General features: G+C 41.1%; 1 protein-coding gene across 2 annotated transcripts in view; it reads left to right on the top strand.

The window, feature by feature from the left end:
- KLHL3 (kelch like family member 3) overlaps positions 1-16,386 on the top strand; it is a 112,986-nt gene that overhangs the window by 21,018 nt on the left and 75,582 nt on the right. For both annotated transcript variants that reach the window (XM_007172193.2, XM_057540268.1), the window contains exon 3: positions 6,775-6,881. In XM_007172193.2, the coding sequence (XP_007172255.1) occupies positions 6,775-6,881 (107 nt within the window). The remainder of the gene's footprint in view (positions 1-6,774; positions 6,882-16,386) is intronic.

The raw sequence follows: 16,386 nt of genomic DNA, 5'->3' as shown, positions 1-16,386 counted from the left end.
CGCGGGATCTTTTGTTGCAGTTGCGGTGCGCGGGCTTCCCTCTAGTTGTGGCGTGCAGGTTTTCTCTTCTCTAGTTGTGGCGCGCAGGCTCCAGGGCACCTGGGCTCTGTAGTTTGTGGCACGTGGGCTCTAGTTGAGGCGCGCGAGCTCAGTAGTTGTGACACGCAGGCCTAGTTGCCCCGTGGCATGTGGGATCCTAGTTCCCCGACCAGGGATCGACCCCACATCCCCTGCATAGCAAGGCGGATTCTTTACCACTGGACCACCAGGGAGGTCCCCTGATGGTGATTTTTTGCTTCAGGAATATGGCAGTAGGTGAGACAAAGTCTTGCCCTCAATCTTGCTTGCGTTCTAGTGGTGTTCAAAGACTATATCAAATTCTAAGGTATTTAAATGGCTAACTTAAAAAACTAGAGTGGAATGGGAGAGGCAGGGAGAGAAAGGGGGCCTGAATAGACACTTTATTGATTTGGGTGAGTTTAATGGGAACTGGAGAGAGGCATACTTTGTTTTGATGAAGGCCAGGGTGAAGCACCTTGCCATTCAGGACTCAGGCTAATGAAATGTTACCTGATATTCCAGGGACCTAGGGTTATTTCTTGCATTATTTTCACATTCCCCTCCCTCAATTTTAAGCTATTTTAGTTCAAGCACACATGTTCTTTGCAATTTATGAATCACACAATTCACGTGTTTCCTATTCTTTATACTTGCATTGTAGAAAATGGGCTGCTGACATGGTAACCAACCAGCTTTCCTCCTTTTGTACTTCCTCGCTCTGCTCTGGTCAGACCAACAGCTGCTTCTGGGCAGTAGAGCCCTAATGGCTCTTTGTCTCCTGACTTACCAGCCAACCAGCAAGTGGGCACGTGGTCCTTGTTGGAATAGCACCCCCTCATCAGGCCTGAAAAGGAGCGACAATCTTCCATCTTATCTTTACAGTTTGAATCTCTCATTTCTCCACTGCAAAAAGTTCTCTGCTTCATCTTTTTTTCTTAGATTGTTTTCCAGTATGGCTTTATTACTAGTAACGAGCCATTTTAGCACACTGCTTTTTGTTTTTCTTTTCTTTTCTTTTTTTAGCCTTTAAAATTTTTATTCCTTCTTGCTTTTAGTATAACTTTTTAAAACTGAAGCATAGTTGATTTACAATATTGTGTTAGTTTCAAGTGTACAGCATACTGATACATTTTTTTCAGATTATATTCCATTATAGATTATTACAGGATATTGAGTATAATTTCCTGTGCTGTACAGTAAATCTTTGTTGCTTATCTCTTTTCTGTATAGTAGTTTATATCTTTTAATACCATACTCCTAATTTGCCCCTCCCCCCTCCCCTTTGGTAACCATAAATTTGTTTTCTATGTCTGTGAGTCTGTTTCTGTTTTGTATATACATTCATTTGTATTATTTTTTAGATTTCATATATAAGTGATATAGTATTTGTCTTTCTCTGTCTGACTTATTTCACTAAGCGTAGTATTCTCTAGGTCCATCCATGTTGCTGCAAATGGAGATTTCTCATTCTTTTTTATTGCTGGGTAATATTCCATTGTGTGTGTGTGTGTGTGTGTGTGTATCACATCTTCTTAAGCCAATCATCTGGACACTTGGGTTGCTTCCATGTCTTGGCTATTGTGAATACTGCTGCTATGAACATTGGGGTGCATATATCTTTTTGATTTAGAATTTTCATTTTTTGCAGATGTATATGCTGTTTTTCTTTTTTTGGTAACAGCTTCATCAAGATATAATTCATGTACCATACAATTCACCCATTTACAGTGTACAATTTAATGGCTTTTATTATATTCACAGAATTGGGCAACCATCAGTCAGTTTTAGAATATTTTCATCACCCTGTATACTTTAGCAGTAATCCCCCAGTTATCCCTATTCACTCACCCCCCCAGTACTAGACAACCACTAATCTACTTTCTGTCTTTATGATTTGCCTATTTTGGAATCATATAATGTGTCTTTTGTGACTAACATTTTTTACTTAGCATAATGTTTTCAAGGTTCATTCATGCTGTAGCATGTCTCAGTATTTCATTCCTTTTTATTGCTGAATAATATTTCATTGTATGGGTATACAGATTTGAGGCCATTTGGATATTATGAGTAATGCTGCTGTGAACATTCAGGTACAAGTTTTTGTGTGGATGTATGTTTTATTTCTCTTGGGAGTGGGATTCCTGGGTCAAATAACAACTCTGTGTTTAACCTTTTGAGGAACTGTCAGACTGTTTTCCACAGCAGCTGTACCACTTTACATTTCTATCAGCAGTGTATGAAGGTTCCAATTTCTCCATATCCTCATCAACACTTGTTATTTTCTGTGTTTTTGATTATAACTATCCTAGTATGTGTGAGGAGTTATCTCATTGTGGTTTTGATTTACATTTTTCTGATGACTAATGATGTTGAGCACCTTTTCATGTGATCATTGGCCATTTCTGTATCTTATTTGGAGAATGTCTATTAAGATACTTTGCCTATTTTAAATTGGGTTATATGTCTACTTATTATTGAGTTGTAAAGTTTCAAGTTCTTTATGTATTCTAGATACAAGCCTCTTATCAGACATATGATTTACAAAGTTTTTCTTTCATTATGTAGGTTTTCTTCTCATTTTCCTGATGTCCTGAAGCACAAAAGTTGTAAACTTTGATGTCTAATGTATCTTTTTTTTTTTGTTTGTGCTTTTGGTGTCCTATCTAACAAACCACTGCCTAATCCAAAGTCATGAAGATTTACCCCAATGTCTCTTCTAAGAGTTTTATAGTTTTAGCTCTTACATTTAGGTCTTTGATCCATTTTGAGTTAATTTTTGTGTATGGTGTGAGGTAGAGGTCCAACTTCATTCTTTTGCATGTGGATATCCAGTTATCCTAGCAGCATTTGTTGAAAAGATTATTCTCTCCCAATTGAATGGTCTTAGCATCCTTTTCAGAAATCAATTAACTGTGAATGTGAGGGTTTATTTTAAACTCTCAATTCTATTCTGTTGATCTATGTATCTATCCTTGTGCTATTACTACACTGTCTTTAGCTTTGTAGTGTTTTGAAATTGGAAAACCTGAGTTCTTCAACTCTGTTCTTTTTCAAGATTGTTTTGGCCATTCTAGGTCCCTTGCATTTACATTTGAATTTTAGGCTCAGCTTGTCACTTTCTGCAAAGAAGCCAGCTGGGAGTTTGATAGAAATTGTATTGGATCTGTAGAACACTTTGGGGGAGAATTGCCATCTTAACAGTATTAATCTTCCAATTCATGAACACTGGAGATCTTTCCACTTATTTAAGTCTTCTTTAATTTCCTTCAATTGTGTTTTATAGTTTTAGGGTATAGGTTTTGAATTTTTTTGTTAAATTTATTCCTAAAGTATTTAATTCTTTTTGATGCTATTGTAAATAGAATTTTAAAAATATCATTTTTGGATTGTTCACTGCAAGTGTACAGAAACACAGTTGATTTTTGTATATTGATCTTGTATTCTGCAACCTCCTTATACTCATTTATTTACTTTAGTAGTTTTTTAGTGGATTCCTTGGGATTTTATATGTACAAGATCATGTCATTTGTGAATAGAGATAGTTTTATTTCTTTCTTTCCAACTTGGATGCCTTTTATTTCATTTCCTTGCCTAATTACCCTGGCTAGCCACCCTAATGTTATCTTACTTATCAGCAGTATTTGGTACAATTGATCATTCCTTCCTTTTTGTAGCCCTCTCTTTACTTGGCTTCTTGGACACCACACTCTTTTGGTTCTCCTCCTATCCCACTGGCTGTTTTCTCATCTCTTTTGTTGGCTCTTCCCCTTTCCCCCAACTTCTTAACCATTTCCCACCTCTGAACTCCAGACCCTAGTATCCACTTGCCTACTTGACAGCCCCACTTAGATGTCCAAAAGGCAGCTCAAATTTACCATGTCCAAAACTTACTCTAATCTTGATTGAAGTATTTTGTGGAAAAAAGGAAAAAAAGAAATAAATATTTACTGAATGTTTACTATTAGTGCTATTCATTATCTTGTTTACAACACATGTCAATTCTATGATACTCAGGGGACATGAACCCTGGTCAGTTTGATTCCAGGGCCTGAGCTCCTTCCTAACAGCTCTACTCTATTTCCTACAAATCACAGTGTGTATAGCCCTACTTTTCTCTCCTCAAGACTGTCCTTTGGAGTAGTGTATGATACTTCAGAAAAAAGGATCTCACAGGATCTCTTGTAATTGGAATTAGAAGTGCTTGTGAGCCATGCAGTGCTTGTAGAGCTGCCTCTTCCCTTTTCCCTGCATAGTGGAGACTGAGATGTCTCCAGTGTGTAGACAGGCTTTCCCACCACCTGGGAAAGCCTACCTTGACTTTGTGGCAAGTTTTTCTTGGTCAGTCTCCCAGGTTAGAGTTTCTCTGGCCTTGAGATACACTTCCCACCTATCAGAACTGCTCTCATTTATTTGCTTGACTGGATTCTCCATCTTTATTCCTCATTCCTTCTTGTCTCTTTCCCATTTGTTCAAGAATTATCAGCTCTTCTGGGTTTGTGTAAGATATCCCACTTTGACATTTGCTTGCCCATCACCTGGCACTGAAAATTTGCTCAGCATTTCTGACCCATCTGTGTCAACACTTTTCTTATTAAAATACTGGTTACCAAAAAAAATTACTTGTACTTTTAAATAGCAGTGATAACTCTATTTTCTCCCCCAAATCTTTAATAGAAGTGGAAATGTCCAAGGTGAGTCTATACTGTTGGGAATACATTTTTACAATATATTTTATCCATATTTAAACAAGCCTATTCTCAAGTGGCATCTGCAATCTCATTTGGTCCCCACGGTATATGTCCCAAGGCAGCTAAGAAAGACGAGAAAATTGATGGGGTCAATTTGTACATGTTCTTGTAACCTGTTGGGGCAGAGCCAGTTCTGTTCCCAGTTGAGCTGGTTGGTTCTGATAAAGTTCGTGTGTAGGGTGTGCTGTTCACTGCAGGATGAGGTCCCACCCCCAGGTTTTGCCTCTTGGGGCTCAGAGGTCTCACCCTTCCCAGAAGCCCCCTCACTGGTACCTTATTCCATATGCTGAACCTTTCCTGATCACCTTTCCCCATTGGAGATAACCTAGCTACTGTTTTTTTCCCATTCTAAGTGTCAACCAATCATGAGGCATTATGGTACTGTACCTGGAGTCAGAACTAGATTCAAGACTAAGGCTTCTGTGGCTTTGGGCCACCTCTCTGAGCTTCATACATAGGGTGATCTCTAAGGGCATTTGTGGTTCTAGCCTTCTCAGGCTTTATGACTCTATTTCTCTGAGAAGTGAACCTGGACTAATGTCTGAATAGTTGGCAATGGTTTAATATGCTATACCAGGGAGGGCAAATATGTAGCTTCTCTTCCATCTATTAACCATGACGTACTCATTATACTTATCTCATCACTGTCACGTGGAACCCAGTCATGACCTCAGACTTCTCAATCCAGTATAGTGTGCTAAGTAACCACTACCAGTGGATCACAGTTGAAATATGTTTATCCTCCCTGTCTTCCCTCCCACTTCTAGTGCTTCAGTCTAAAGCAGGGACTAGTGGTGACCAAGATACTATAGAAGTTAGGAGCATGGGTTCTTGGGTTCAGCTGCTTATATTCAAATCCTGAATCCACTGCTCCCTTTCTGTATGACCTTGGGAAAGTTACTTAACTTCTCTGGGCCTCAGTTTCCTTTTTTAGTAATATGGGACATAACAGTAGTCATACTTCATAGGGTTGTAGAGAGGATTAAATGAAATAATACGTATTTTAAAAAGTGCTTAGAACAGTGCCTGGCACATGTAACTCAAAAAATGTTGACTATTGTATTGATAATAGCCATGGTAAGAACTTGAAAGGCTGGTAGAGGAAAAATTCTTGGATTGATAGGGCTTGTGGTACCCTTTCAGTCTTCAAAGTAGTCAAATATTCATTCTGTCTCTAAGTGTGGATTGATCCTATTTAAAATTTCATTCCTTTATTCATTTATTTAGTAAAAGTTTAGGGCCTACTGTGTGCTATACATGCAACCGGGTGTCTAGGAAATAACAGTAAATAAGTCCTTTTTAAAGTTCATAGTGTATGGGGGTGACAAACAAGTAAAAATGTAGTTATAGTTTTCTTAATAATTGCAGTAATTGGAGTTTGCCCAGGGTCTTTAGGGAGCACTGTGTGTACCGGCGGAGTCTTTTTGATGTTAGTGTTAAACCTGGGTGGGAAGAAATATACTTGAGTCCTCCAGATCTGGCTGGCCTCTTACCAGTGTTTCACAGGCAGTGGATTCCTTGGGGAAGAGTTAGTACCTGTTCTAGCTGGTGGCACACCTCAGTGGCGTGCTCATGCTCCTTGGCATTCATTCAGTTACTCAACTAACAGCCCAAAGCTTTTCCCACTGCTCCTTGAGCTGCTATCCCCCTGTCTCAGTCATAGCTGGTAGAGTTGTGGAGCAGAGATGTGAAGACAAATGAAGGAGCCCTGAATTTGCAGCTACATAGTAGTTAGATCTCTACAGAGTTGAGTGCCTTAGGAAAGCATGAATGTGGGGTTTATTAGGGACTTGGAAAAGTTAATGAGTCCATCTCCCTGCCTAACTTAAGATATGGTAGGTCTGTATGACAGCTGTGGGTGGTGATATTATGGGATGTGGAGGGTGGGGGAGAAAAAATACCCTTGTGTGGCTGGGGGTGGGAGTTGGTGCTGTGACCCATCCTTTCTCCCACTGGTGTCTTGCAGCAAACAGCTATTGTGTGACGTGGTGATTGTGGCAGAAGATGTTGAGATAGAAGCCCACCGTGTGGTCCTGGCAGCCTGCAGCCCCTACTTCTGTGCGATGTTCACAGGTATGGTGAGGGGCAAACAATAACCCATGGTTGTGGGGCTGCAGCCCCACTGGGAGAATATTGAGGGTGGTGGCATGAGAGGGGGAGGAAAGAAGGCTGTGACGCCCACCCTGAGGAGCTCCTGTGTGCCAGATTCTTTGCTTTGCACCATGGAGATGCAAAGCACCATGACAGGCCCTCAGCCAGGCCAGTCAAGCATGCAGTCCCTATTGCAGTTAACTCTGAGGAAAAAATGTAGAATCATATAGTCCATGAATTCTCAGACTTTGTCATGCATCATAATCACGTCAGGGAGCCTGTTAGAAATGTAGACTCTTGGTTTCATCCCCAGGCTTCTGAGCTGTCATTTTGCAGATGGGGGGCCCTGAGGCTGAGAGAAAGGAAGGGACTTGCCTGAGGTCACACGGTGAATGAGTGGAACTTGGCTTCTGGATGCCTGGCCCAGGGCTGGCTGGCCTAGCTGGCCCACATCTTATTATTCCTTAGCTGTTCTTTCCAGGCAGGGACCTTGAGTCTCCTCTAGCCTTTATAGGAATGCGGTGGAGTTGGCAGAAGTGATGGTGGGGTTTGGGGTGGGGAGAGTAAGACAGAGGTATATTCACCATCTGCATTCAGTTTCAGTACCTTTGCCAACTTTCCAGGGAGTCCCTGTTTCCTGGACATGCCAAATAGCCTTGTCCAACTATTGCACGTGTATTATTTCTGAGACTGAATTCCCTGAAACCCATGGGCTGAGCTTCTTGTCTGCAATATCTCGCAGCACCTCCCCTGAGCCAGGTGCAGGCAGTGCTGTATCCATCACTGCTGACTGAAAGCCAGCTGGATGATGTCAGGTGTCTCTTCCACACACTCATCTGTACCCTGTGCTTCCTCTGATTGTGGTCACTATCACTCTGCACTCTCATCTGTTTCCTGGTGTTTGCGGTGGTCACGCTCTGGGGTCTCATGTACCTGCTGCTTCTCACCCTGTAGTTTACATATCAAATGTTGCCTCCTCTCTGACCACGCGAGCCATAGTTCCCCACTAGGTCTCTTCCTATTCCATAACTTGACTCTATTTTTTTCATAACATTTATCACTGTCTGAAAATCACATTGGTTGGTTGTTTGTACATTTTTTACCTGTGTCTCCTTACTGGAGTATCAGTTCCATGAAGACAGGGATCTTGTTAGATTTGTTTGTTTCTGTACCCTGAGTACCTGGTACATAATAGGACTAAAATATTGTTTTAATGAACAAAATGTCTCCCACCCTTGATTGTGAGCTTTGGGTGCTTGCGGATTATGTCTTATGTCTTGTCACTGTTGAATCCTTAGCGCCCACCCCAGGGCCTGATGTTTAGGAGAGTGAATAAGTGAAGGTTGAATGAATGAATGTGGGGTTGCTAAGGATGGGTGAGTGCAGGCACATCATTGCTGAATAGGCTCTTGCCCTTTTCCTAATATAGTACACAGCCTGTGCTGGGCAGGAGTGGTTCTTGTTGGGACGGGAAGTACTTAGCACTTGTGTTTGGAGAGTTCCTCACATGTATGTCCGCCTTGGCTCATCATGTGAAGGACCTGGCCTCAACTTGGAGCAGTGCTTTTGCTAAGTGGACCAAGCCACACTTACCTCACTTTGAGCCTTGGGCCAGGAATTCCACAGTGCAGCCTGGAAAACCAGCTAATTGCACTACCTGGAAATTTTGAGCCACATTCTCTTTGGAGTAGCCTCAAACTCTAGCAGTAAGGTTTTATTTCTTTTTTTGTCCTTGTCCTTCATCCATCTCTCTTTCTTTTAAAATAATTTATCTTGTCTACAATAGTTATTTAGCTGCAACTTCAGTAAATAGCTCTGCCAGTCATTCTTCTCTGTTTGTGTGGTTTGGAAAGTCCAGAGTTGAGAGAGGAGTCTATTTGGAATTACAATAAATTGTACTGTTGGCTCCACTTTTTGCTAATGAACTTGCCTCTGGGGGTAGTGGAAGTGCCTAAGCAAAACCAGGTGATTTTAAAAAGGGAGAGAAAAGGTGCTTCTGGATCAGGTCTTGGATTCTAGTAATTGAAGGGAAGAGGGAATCAAGAGAAGAAAGCAGTCTAATGTGTTGCCCAGCCCAAGCTTTCCATTGAATCTGGTTACCACTCATTCTTCCATCCTTCCTTCCATCCATCCATCCATTCATCCATCATCTCTGTCTGCCCATCCATCCACCCACCCACCCACCTACCTATCCATCTACTCATCCAAACACTATTCACATATGTTCATTGCAGAATAAAAATTAGAAAATGTGGGCAAGCAAAAAAAATACATGTAATACATTTACTCTTGTGATAGCTTATGCTTCTCTTTAATATTACTACTTATCTCATTACTTCCTCACTGTCTGATTTGCCTGGTCAGTCATAAACTTTATGAGGGTAAAAACTGTACCTTTTAAATTCACTGCTATGTCCCTGCTGCTTAGCGTGATCTTACATACAGTAGGTGCTCAATGAAAATTTGCTTAATTGAACTTAGCGCTATATTGTCAATATATTTTCATGGCAATGAAATCACATCTACATCATTATTTTAATGGCCTCATAAGATTCCATCATATGTATCTGAATTGAAAATCCATTTCCTTACTGGCTGGAAATTATAGTTCTTTCTAATATTTTGCTATTATAAATAATGCTAAAATGGGCATCCTTGCAACTTAGTCTTTACTTACATTCCTGATTATTTCCTTAGATCCCTAGAATAAGAAATACTTGGTTAAAGTGTGTGCACATTTTGAATTCTTGTGAGACACGTGCCTCAATTCCACAACACTTAGAACCAGCTTATGCTTCCATCGGCAGTATATCAGATTCGTGTATTTTCTGAGGCCCCTTGGTTTTGCTTAAACCTTGGTAAACAGGTACAAAAAAAAAAGTAACATTGCAAAATTTTGTTCTAATTATCAGGTTCAGCTTCAAAATGCATAAAATTAGTAATGAAAAGGCCCAGCTGACTCTCGTTGAGTCCATTTCTATCAGCATGTTTAAGGCCCCAAAGAAAAGGAAATACATGTGACTTTCTTCTGACTTGAGTGGTGTGATTAAGATCTTTTACTGAGGCTTAAAGTGTTTTTATTTCTTTGTCCTCTGAGTTCATATTGCCCAAATGTCCTGTGATGGGTCCAAATACCAGCTCCACTCCTTGACCATATCCTTCCCAGAATAACTTGTAATAAATGTGAAACTGAGGTCTGAATGCCCACAGGAGAGTGTCCAAAGGCAGCCAACCTGTGAGAAGATCTGGGATGGGCAGTCACCTGAGCTGCTCTCCACTCCTTCAGCATAGTGTGATTGGAGAGGCCAGAAGGGCTGGTCTTGTCCTTCTTTTCCCTGCGAGTATGGAATACTTAAGATTCCCCTTGACCCCATCCTCCCCATCTAGCACCTCCATCCCAGGGGAAGATAATTTCCCCAAAATAGCCCAGTCAGTTTTTTTTCCCTCTTTTTATCGTGCCCTTTACTATGGGTTCTGTGTACTATAGTATTTGTACTCCATATGGATCCCTTCATGTCATCCAAAACTTTGAAAACACCCATTTTATGGTGTTAAAAGAACCAAGTTCTAAAGAATATGTGGGCTAAGTGTCTTAGGCTCATCACCATGGCTAAAAGACATTTGAACTCCATCCCAAAAGAAGCCCTGGGAGTGAGCTGTCCCATCTTCTGGTTCTGTTGTGCTACATGCAGAGGCTGATTAAATTGGCTTTGTTTTTTTTTATTTTTTATTTGTTTTTATTTTTCTATTTATTTAGGCTCCGCTGGGTCTTCATTGCGGCATATGGATCTTTTAGTTGTGGCATGCGGACTTTTAGTTGTGGCATGGGGACTTCTTAGTTGCAGCATGCAGACTCTTAGTTGCGGCATGTGAACTCTTAGTTGTGGCATGCATGCGGCATCTAGTTCCCCGACTAGGGATTGAACCCGGGCCCCCTGCATTGGGAGCACAGAGTCTTACCCACTGGACCACCAGGGAAGCCCCGGCTTTGTTTTTATAAAGAAAAGTTACTGTCCAGTTTTTATTAGATGTAGGCTGGTATTCAACTGGTGTCTTCGAATATATGGTGAACAGAAATAGGGAGGAGAGTCAGGAATGTGCTGGAGGTAAGAGGCAAGGGGCTTGGAATGTGAGCACCAACTAGCCGCAAGCAGAAAAATGAGAGCCTGGCTCTCTTACCTCCAGGCATGCACTCATCCCATAGAACCATTGTTTCACCCTTTCTTTATGCCTGACTCTGCCAGGCCCTGGCCCATGTTTGTGTTCTGAGTGTTTGTATGATGTATTGATGTCTTTGAAGATCTTTGCATAACATGCAGTTTAGCAAGACTTAATCCAAGGCAGTGGGGCAGGGAAGGAGGGAGCCCTAGGGAGTAGAATCCTTTCTTTGTATAAAGAGGGCCTTGAAAATTAGTCAGAGTAGATAGGGTCTGGTTTCTGAGGGTTTTGCTTCTAAGGAAATGGTGAATTTTTTCAAGAATTGATTTGGATGTAGTTCAATATAGGCCTTTGTAGTGTCTAGGAAAAGAGACCACTATTCAGATACCCACCAGCACCCATTAAGGTGCAACTGATTTGACCAAGGTGATCTGCGGTAGACTTGTCTGGACTTGGAGTAGCTCAGCCTTGAAATTTAGATCATCATTGGAGAGGATCACTGGTAAGAAATGTTTTATGAATGTTCATAGAGGAGGTTTGGAGTTATTGATGCAGTGGCCTCTTTGCTAAGGATTAAACACAGGGGTGGTAATGCCACCTTGCATTGGGAGATGGTGTGGTGTCTTGGAAAGGGCTTTGGAGCCATCGTGACCTGACTCCAGCACCTGATAGGTTTGTAGAGAATTCACTTAACCTCTGTGATCCTGTTTTCCTGTTTATGAGACTGGAATAATAACAATAAAACAATAATAACAATAACCAGGGAACAGATACAGGTAAGGGAAATAAGCCACCCAATATAGAATAGGTAATTAATAAAGTTTACTCTTATTATGTGTAGAGCACATCATAGTTTACAGAGCTCATGTGGATGTGTGGGGTGGCTCTGATACCAGCTGCCCTGATGGTGGTTAGGGTTGATATGAAACATCTCTGTTTCATATCAGGAAGACATTTCCTTCCTGACTTGGTGCTCCATGTGCCTCTAGCTGAGCAGAAAGACCTTTCCAAGTGGAGGAAGGACAACATTCCAGGGAGGTTGGGTGCTGGGGTGATATCCATCATTGCAGCTCTGCTGAATCCTGCTGCCACAGTTCTCAGACTCTCATTATCTCCTTTGACTCTCACATAGCCTTGGCTTAAAGGCAGGGCCAGGAATGTCCTTACTTTACAGGAGACAGAGGTCAACCTTTTGCAGTTAAATGGCATAGGCTGCTCACCTGCAGGAGGTTTAGCTGGGATTCAGGGAGGTGACAGGGTATTTCTTTTTCTCATGTGATGTTAACATGTGACATTGGTCTGAGCTTTAGCCAAATGAGTTGGCAACCCAGATATTAGGACTTAGACAGATGAAGGTTAGTGGTAAGAGAGTTTAATAAGCGTCTTAACACCCATGCAGGATCACTGTGCAAAGGATAAGGACCTTCTGTTTTCTTTTTACCCAGATCATGAAACTAAATTAAAACAGTAAGGATTCAGCTGAGGAGTGAGGAGGAGTTCCATAACACAAGGCTTCCTGAATGCACTTTTTCTTCCCTTTGCCATACAACTTTGTAGGGGTGGTTGGTGGTCTATGTCTGGTTCTTCAGAAAGACTTCGCAGCCACTCTACCATTCCTTTCTCACTCTTGAGGCTTCTTTGGCTGAATAATAGGGTTGGGTTTATACCAGTGATCTGGAGGATGAGCCAGTGATTTTATAGCCTTCCTAAGTCTTCTGTGATGGTGAAAGGTTTTCCCTCCTGGCTGCTCAAGATGCACCTCCTCCCTCCCGTTCCCCCTTGGGCAATCTTCCACCTAAAAAGAGCTCTGTTGTGTATGTGGTGTGCTTGCTAGTCGAGAACCATGACTTGCTTTCCTGGGCTCTTTATTGTTCTTGGAGACTTCTAGGTGCAAGGTCTTAAAGTAGAGCCTGAGGATTTAAAGAAGTTCAAGACACAGACCCTTAGTCCAGGCTGCCATCATCTTTCACCTGATTTACTGCAGCAGCCTTCTAATTGGTCAACCTGCCTCCTATTTTGTTCCCTCACCCCCTACCCATTTTCTGTGCTGTAGCTTTAGTGATCTTTCCAAAATAAAAAATCTAATGTATCCCTTACTTGCTTAAAGTCTGTCAAGGGCTCCCCATTGCCCTTAGGATGAAGTCTAAACTTCTCAGCATGGCCCACAAGGCCCTCAAGTGGTCCAGACCCTGCTTGTATCTCCAGCCTCCTCTCCCCCTTCCTCCCTTTTCATGTTGTGCTTCTGCCAGACTCAACTTCTTATGGTTCCAGAATAGGTCATGTTCTTTCTTACCCCCGGACCTTTACATACACTGTTCTATCTGCCTGGAATAGTCTTCCCTCATACTCACTGCTCTTCTGAACAACCATGATTCCTCCAGATCTCATGTTAGATCAGTGGTTCTTAACCATTATGAATCAGTCTGATGAAAACAATGGATTCTTTCCACAAAAAATAGTAAATGTGTGCTCCTGCGTGCTCATCATTTTGCCTACAATTCAGGGTATAGGCTTCCCTGCTGAAGAACCTTTTAAGCTGCACCTCCTTTTCTAGCATTTAACATACTTTGTAATTGTTGGTTTACTTATCCCTCTTTCTACTAGACTGAGCTCCATGAGGGCAGGGAACATGATTTGTTCACCACTGTGTCCTCTGGGCCTTGCCCATGGGGACTGTTTGATACATGTTTGTTGAGTGAATGAATGAACAAATATCTGCCCTTGAGTAGATCATGATCTATCTGGAAGAACAGGATATGGTGTTAACAGAGGACAAAAGATGTGCAACAAACAGACATCTTCTTTTTTTTTCTTTCTTTAATTCAAGTATAGTTGCTGTACAATATTATATAAGTTACAGGTGTACAATATAGTGATTCACAATTTTTAAAGGTTATACTCCATTTATGGTTATTATAAAATATTGACTGGGCTTTCTGGTGGCGCAGTGGTTAAGCATAGACCTGCCAGTGCAGGGCACATGGGTTCGAGTCCTGGTCCGGGAAGATCCCACATGCTGCGGAGCAACTAAGCCCGTGTGCCACAACCACTGAGCCTGTGCTCTAGAGCCTGCATGCTACCACTACTGAAGCCCACGTGCCTAGAGCCCGTGCTCCGCAACAAGAGAAGCCACTGCAATGAGAAGCCCACACACTGCACCGAAAGTAGCCCCTGCTCGTTGCAACTAGAGAAAGCCCGCGCGCAACAACAAGGATCATACACCATGATCAAGTGGGGTTTATCCCAGGAATGCAAGGATTCTTCAATATACGCAAATCAATCAATGTGATACACGATATTAACAAATTGAAGGAGAAAAACCATATGATCATCTCAATAGAGGCAGAGAAAGCTTTCGACAAAATTCAACACCCATTTATGATAAAAGCCCTGCAGAAAGTAGGCATAGAGGGAACTTTCCTCAACATAATAAAGGCCATATATGACAAACCCACAGCCAACATTGTCCTCAATGGTGAAAAACTGAAACCATTTCCACTAAGATCAGGAAAAAGACAAGGTTGCCCACTCTCACCACTATTATTCAACATAGTTTTGGAAGTTTTAGCCACAGCAATCAGAGAAGAAAAAGAAATAAAAGGAATCCAAATCGGAAAAGAAGAAGTAAAGTTGTCACTGTTTGCAGATGACATGATACTATACATAGAGAATCCTAAAGATGCTACCAGAAAACTACTAGAGCTAATCAATGAATTTGGTAAAGTAGCAGGATACAAAATTAATCCACAGAAATCTCTTGCATTCCTATACACTAATGATGAAAACTCTGAAAGTGAAATTAAGAAAACACTCCCATTTACCACTGCAACAAAAAGAATAAAATATCTAGGAATAAACCTACCTAAGGAGACAAAAGACCTGTATGCAGAAAATTATAAGACACTGATGAAAGAAATTAAAGATGATACAAATAAATGGAGAGATATACCATGTTCTTGGATTGGAAGAATCAACATTGTGAAAATGACTCTACTACCCAAAGCAATCTACAGATTCAATACAATCCCTATCAAACTACCACTGGCATTTTTCACAGAACTAGAACAAAAAATTTCACAATTTGTATGGAAACACAAAAGACCCCGAATAGCCAAAGCAATCTTGAGAACGAAAAATGGAGCTGGAGGAATCAGGCTCCCAGACTTCAGACTATACTACAAAGCTACAGTAATCAAGACAGTATGGTACTGGCACAAAAACAGAAATATAGATCAATGGAACAGGATACAAAGCCCAGAGATAAACCCACGCACATATGGTCACCTTATCTTTGATAAAGGAGGCAAGCATATGCAGTGGAGAAAAGACAGCCTCTTCAATAAGTGGTGCTGGGAAAACTGGACAGGTACATGTAAAAGTATGAAATTAGAACACTCCCTAACACCATACACAAAAATAAACTCAAAATGGATTAAAGACCTAAATGTAAGGCCAGACACTATCAAACTCTTAGAGGAAAACATAGGCAGAACACTCTATGACATAAATCACAGCAAGATCCTTTTTGACCCAGCTCCTAGAGAAATGGAAGTAAAAACAAAAATAAACAAATGGGACCTAATGAAACTTAAAAGCTTTTGCACAGCAAAGGAAACCATAAACAAGACCAAAAGACAACCCTCAGAATGGGAGAAAATATTTGCAAATGAAGCAACTGACAAAGGATTAATCTCCAAAATTTACAAGCAGCTCATGCAGCTCAATAACAAAAAAACAAACAACCCAATCCAAAAATGGGCAGAAGACCTAAATAGACATTTCTCCAAAGAAGATATACAGATTGCCAACAAACACATGAAAGAATGCTCAACATCATTAATCATTAGAGAAATGCAAATCAAAACTACAATGAGATATCATCTCACACCAGTCAGAATGGCCATCATCAAAAAATCTAGAAACAATAAATGCTGGAGAGGGTGTGGAGAAAAGGGAACACTCTTGCACTGTTGGTGGGAATGTAAATTGATACAGCCACTATGGAGAACAGTATGGAAGTTCCTTAAAAAACTAAAAGTAGAACTACCATATGACCCAGCAATCCCACTACTGGGCATATACCCTGAGAAAACCATAATTTAAAAAGAGTCATGTCCCAAAATGTTCATTGCAGCTCTATTTACAATAGCCAGGACATGGAAGCAACCTAAGTGTCCATCATCGGATGAATGGATAAAGAAGATGTGGCACATATATACAATGGAATATTCCTCAGCCATAAAAAGAAACGAAATTGAGTTATTTGTAGTGAGGTGGATGGAGTTAGAGTCTGTCATACAGAGTGAAGTAAGTCAGAAAGAGAAAAACA

Source organism: Balaenoptera acutorostrata, chromosome 2 (genome assembly GCF_949987535.1).
Source record: "Balaenoptera acutorostrata chromosome 2, mBalAcu1.1, whole genome shotgun sequence".
Classification (NCBI taxonomy): Eukaryota; Metazoa; Chordata; class Mammalia; order Artiodactyla; family Balaenopteridae; genus Balaenoptera; species Balaenoptera acutorostrata.
The sequence above is the reverse complement of the archived record's forward strand: the minus strand, read 5'-3'. Positions and strand labels throughout refer to the sequence as shown.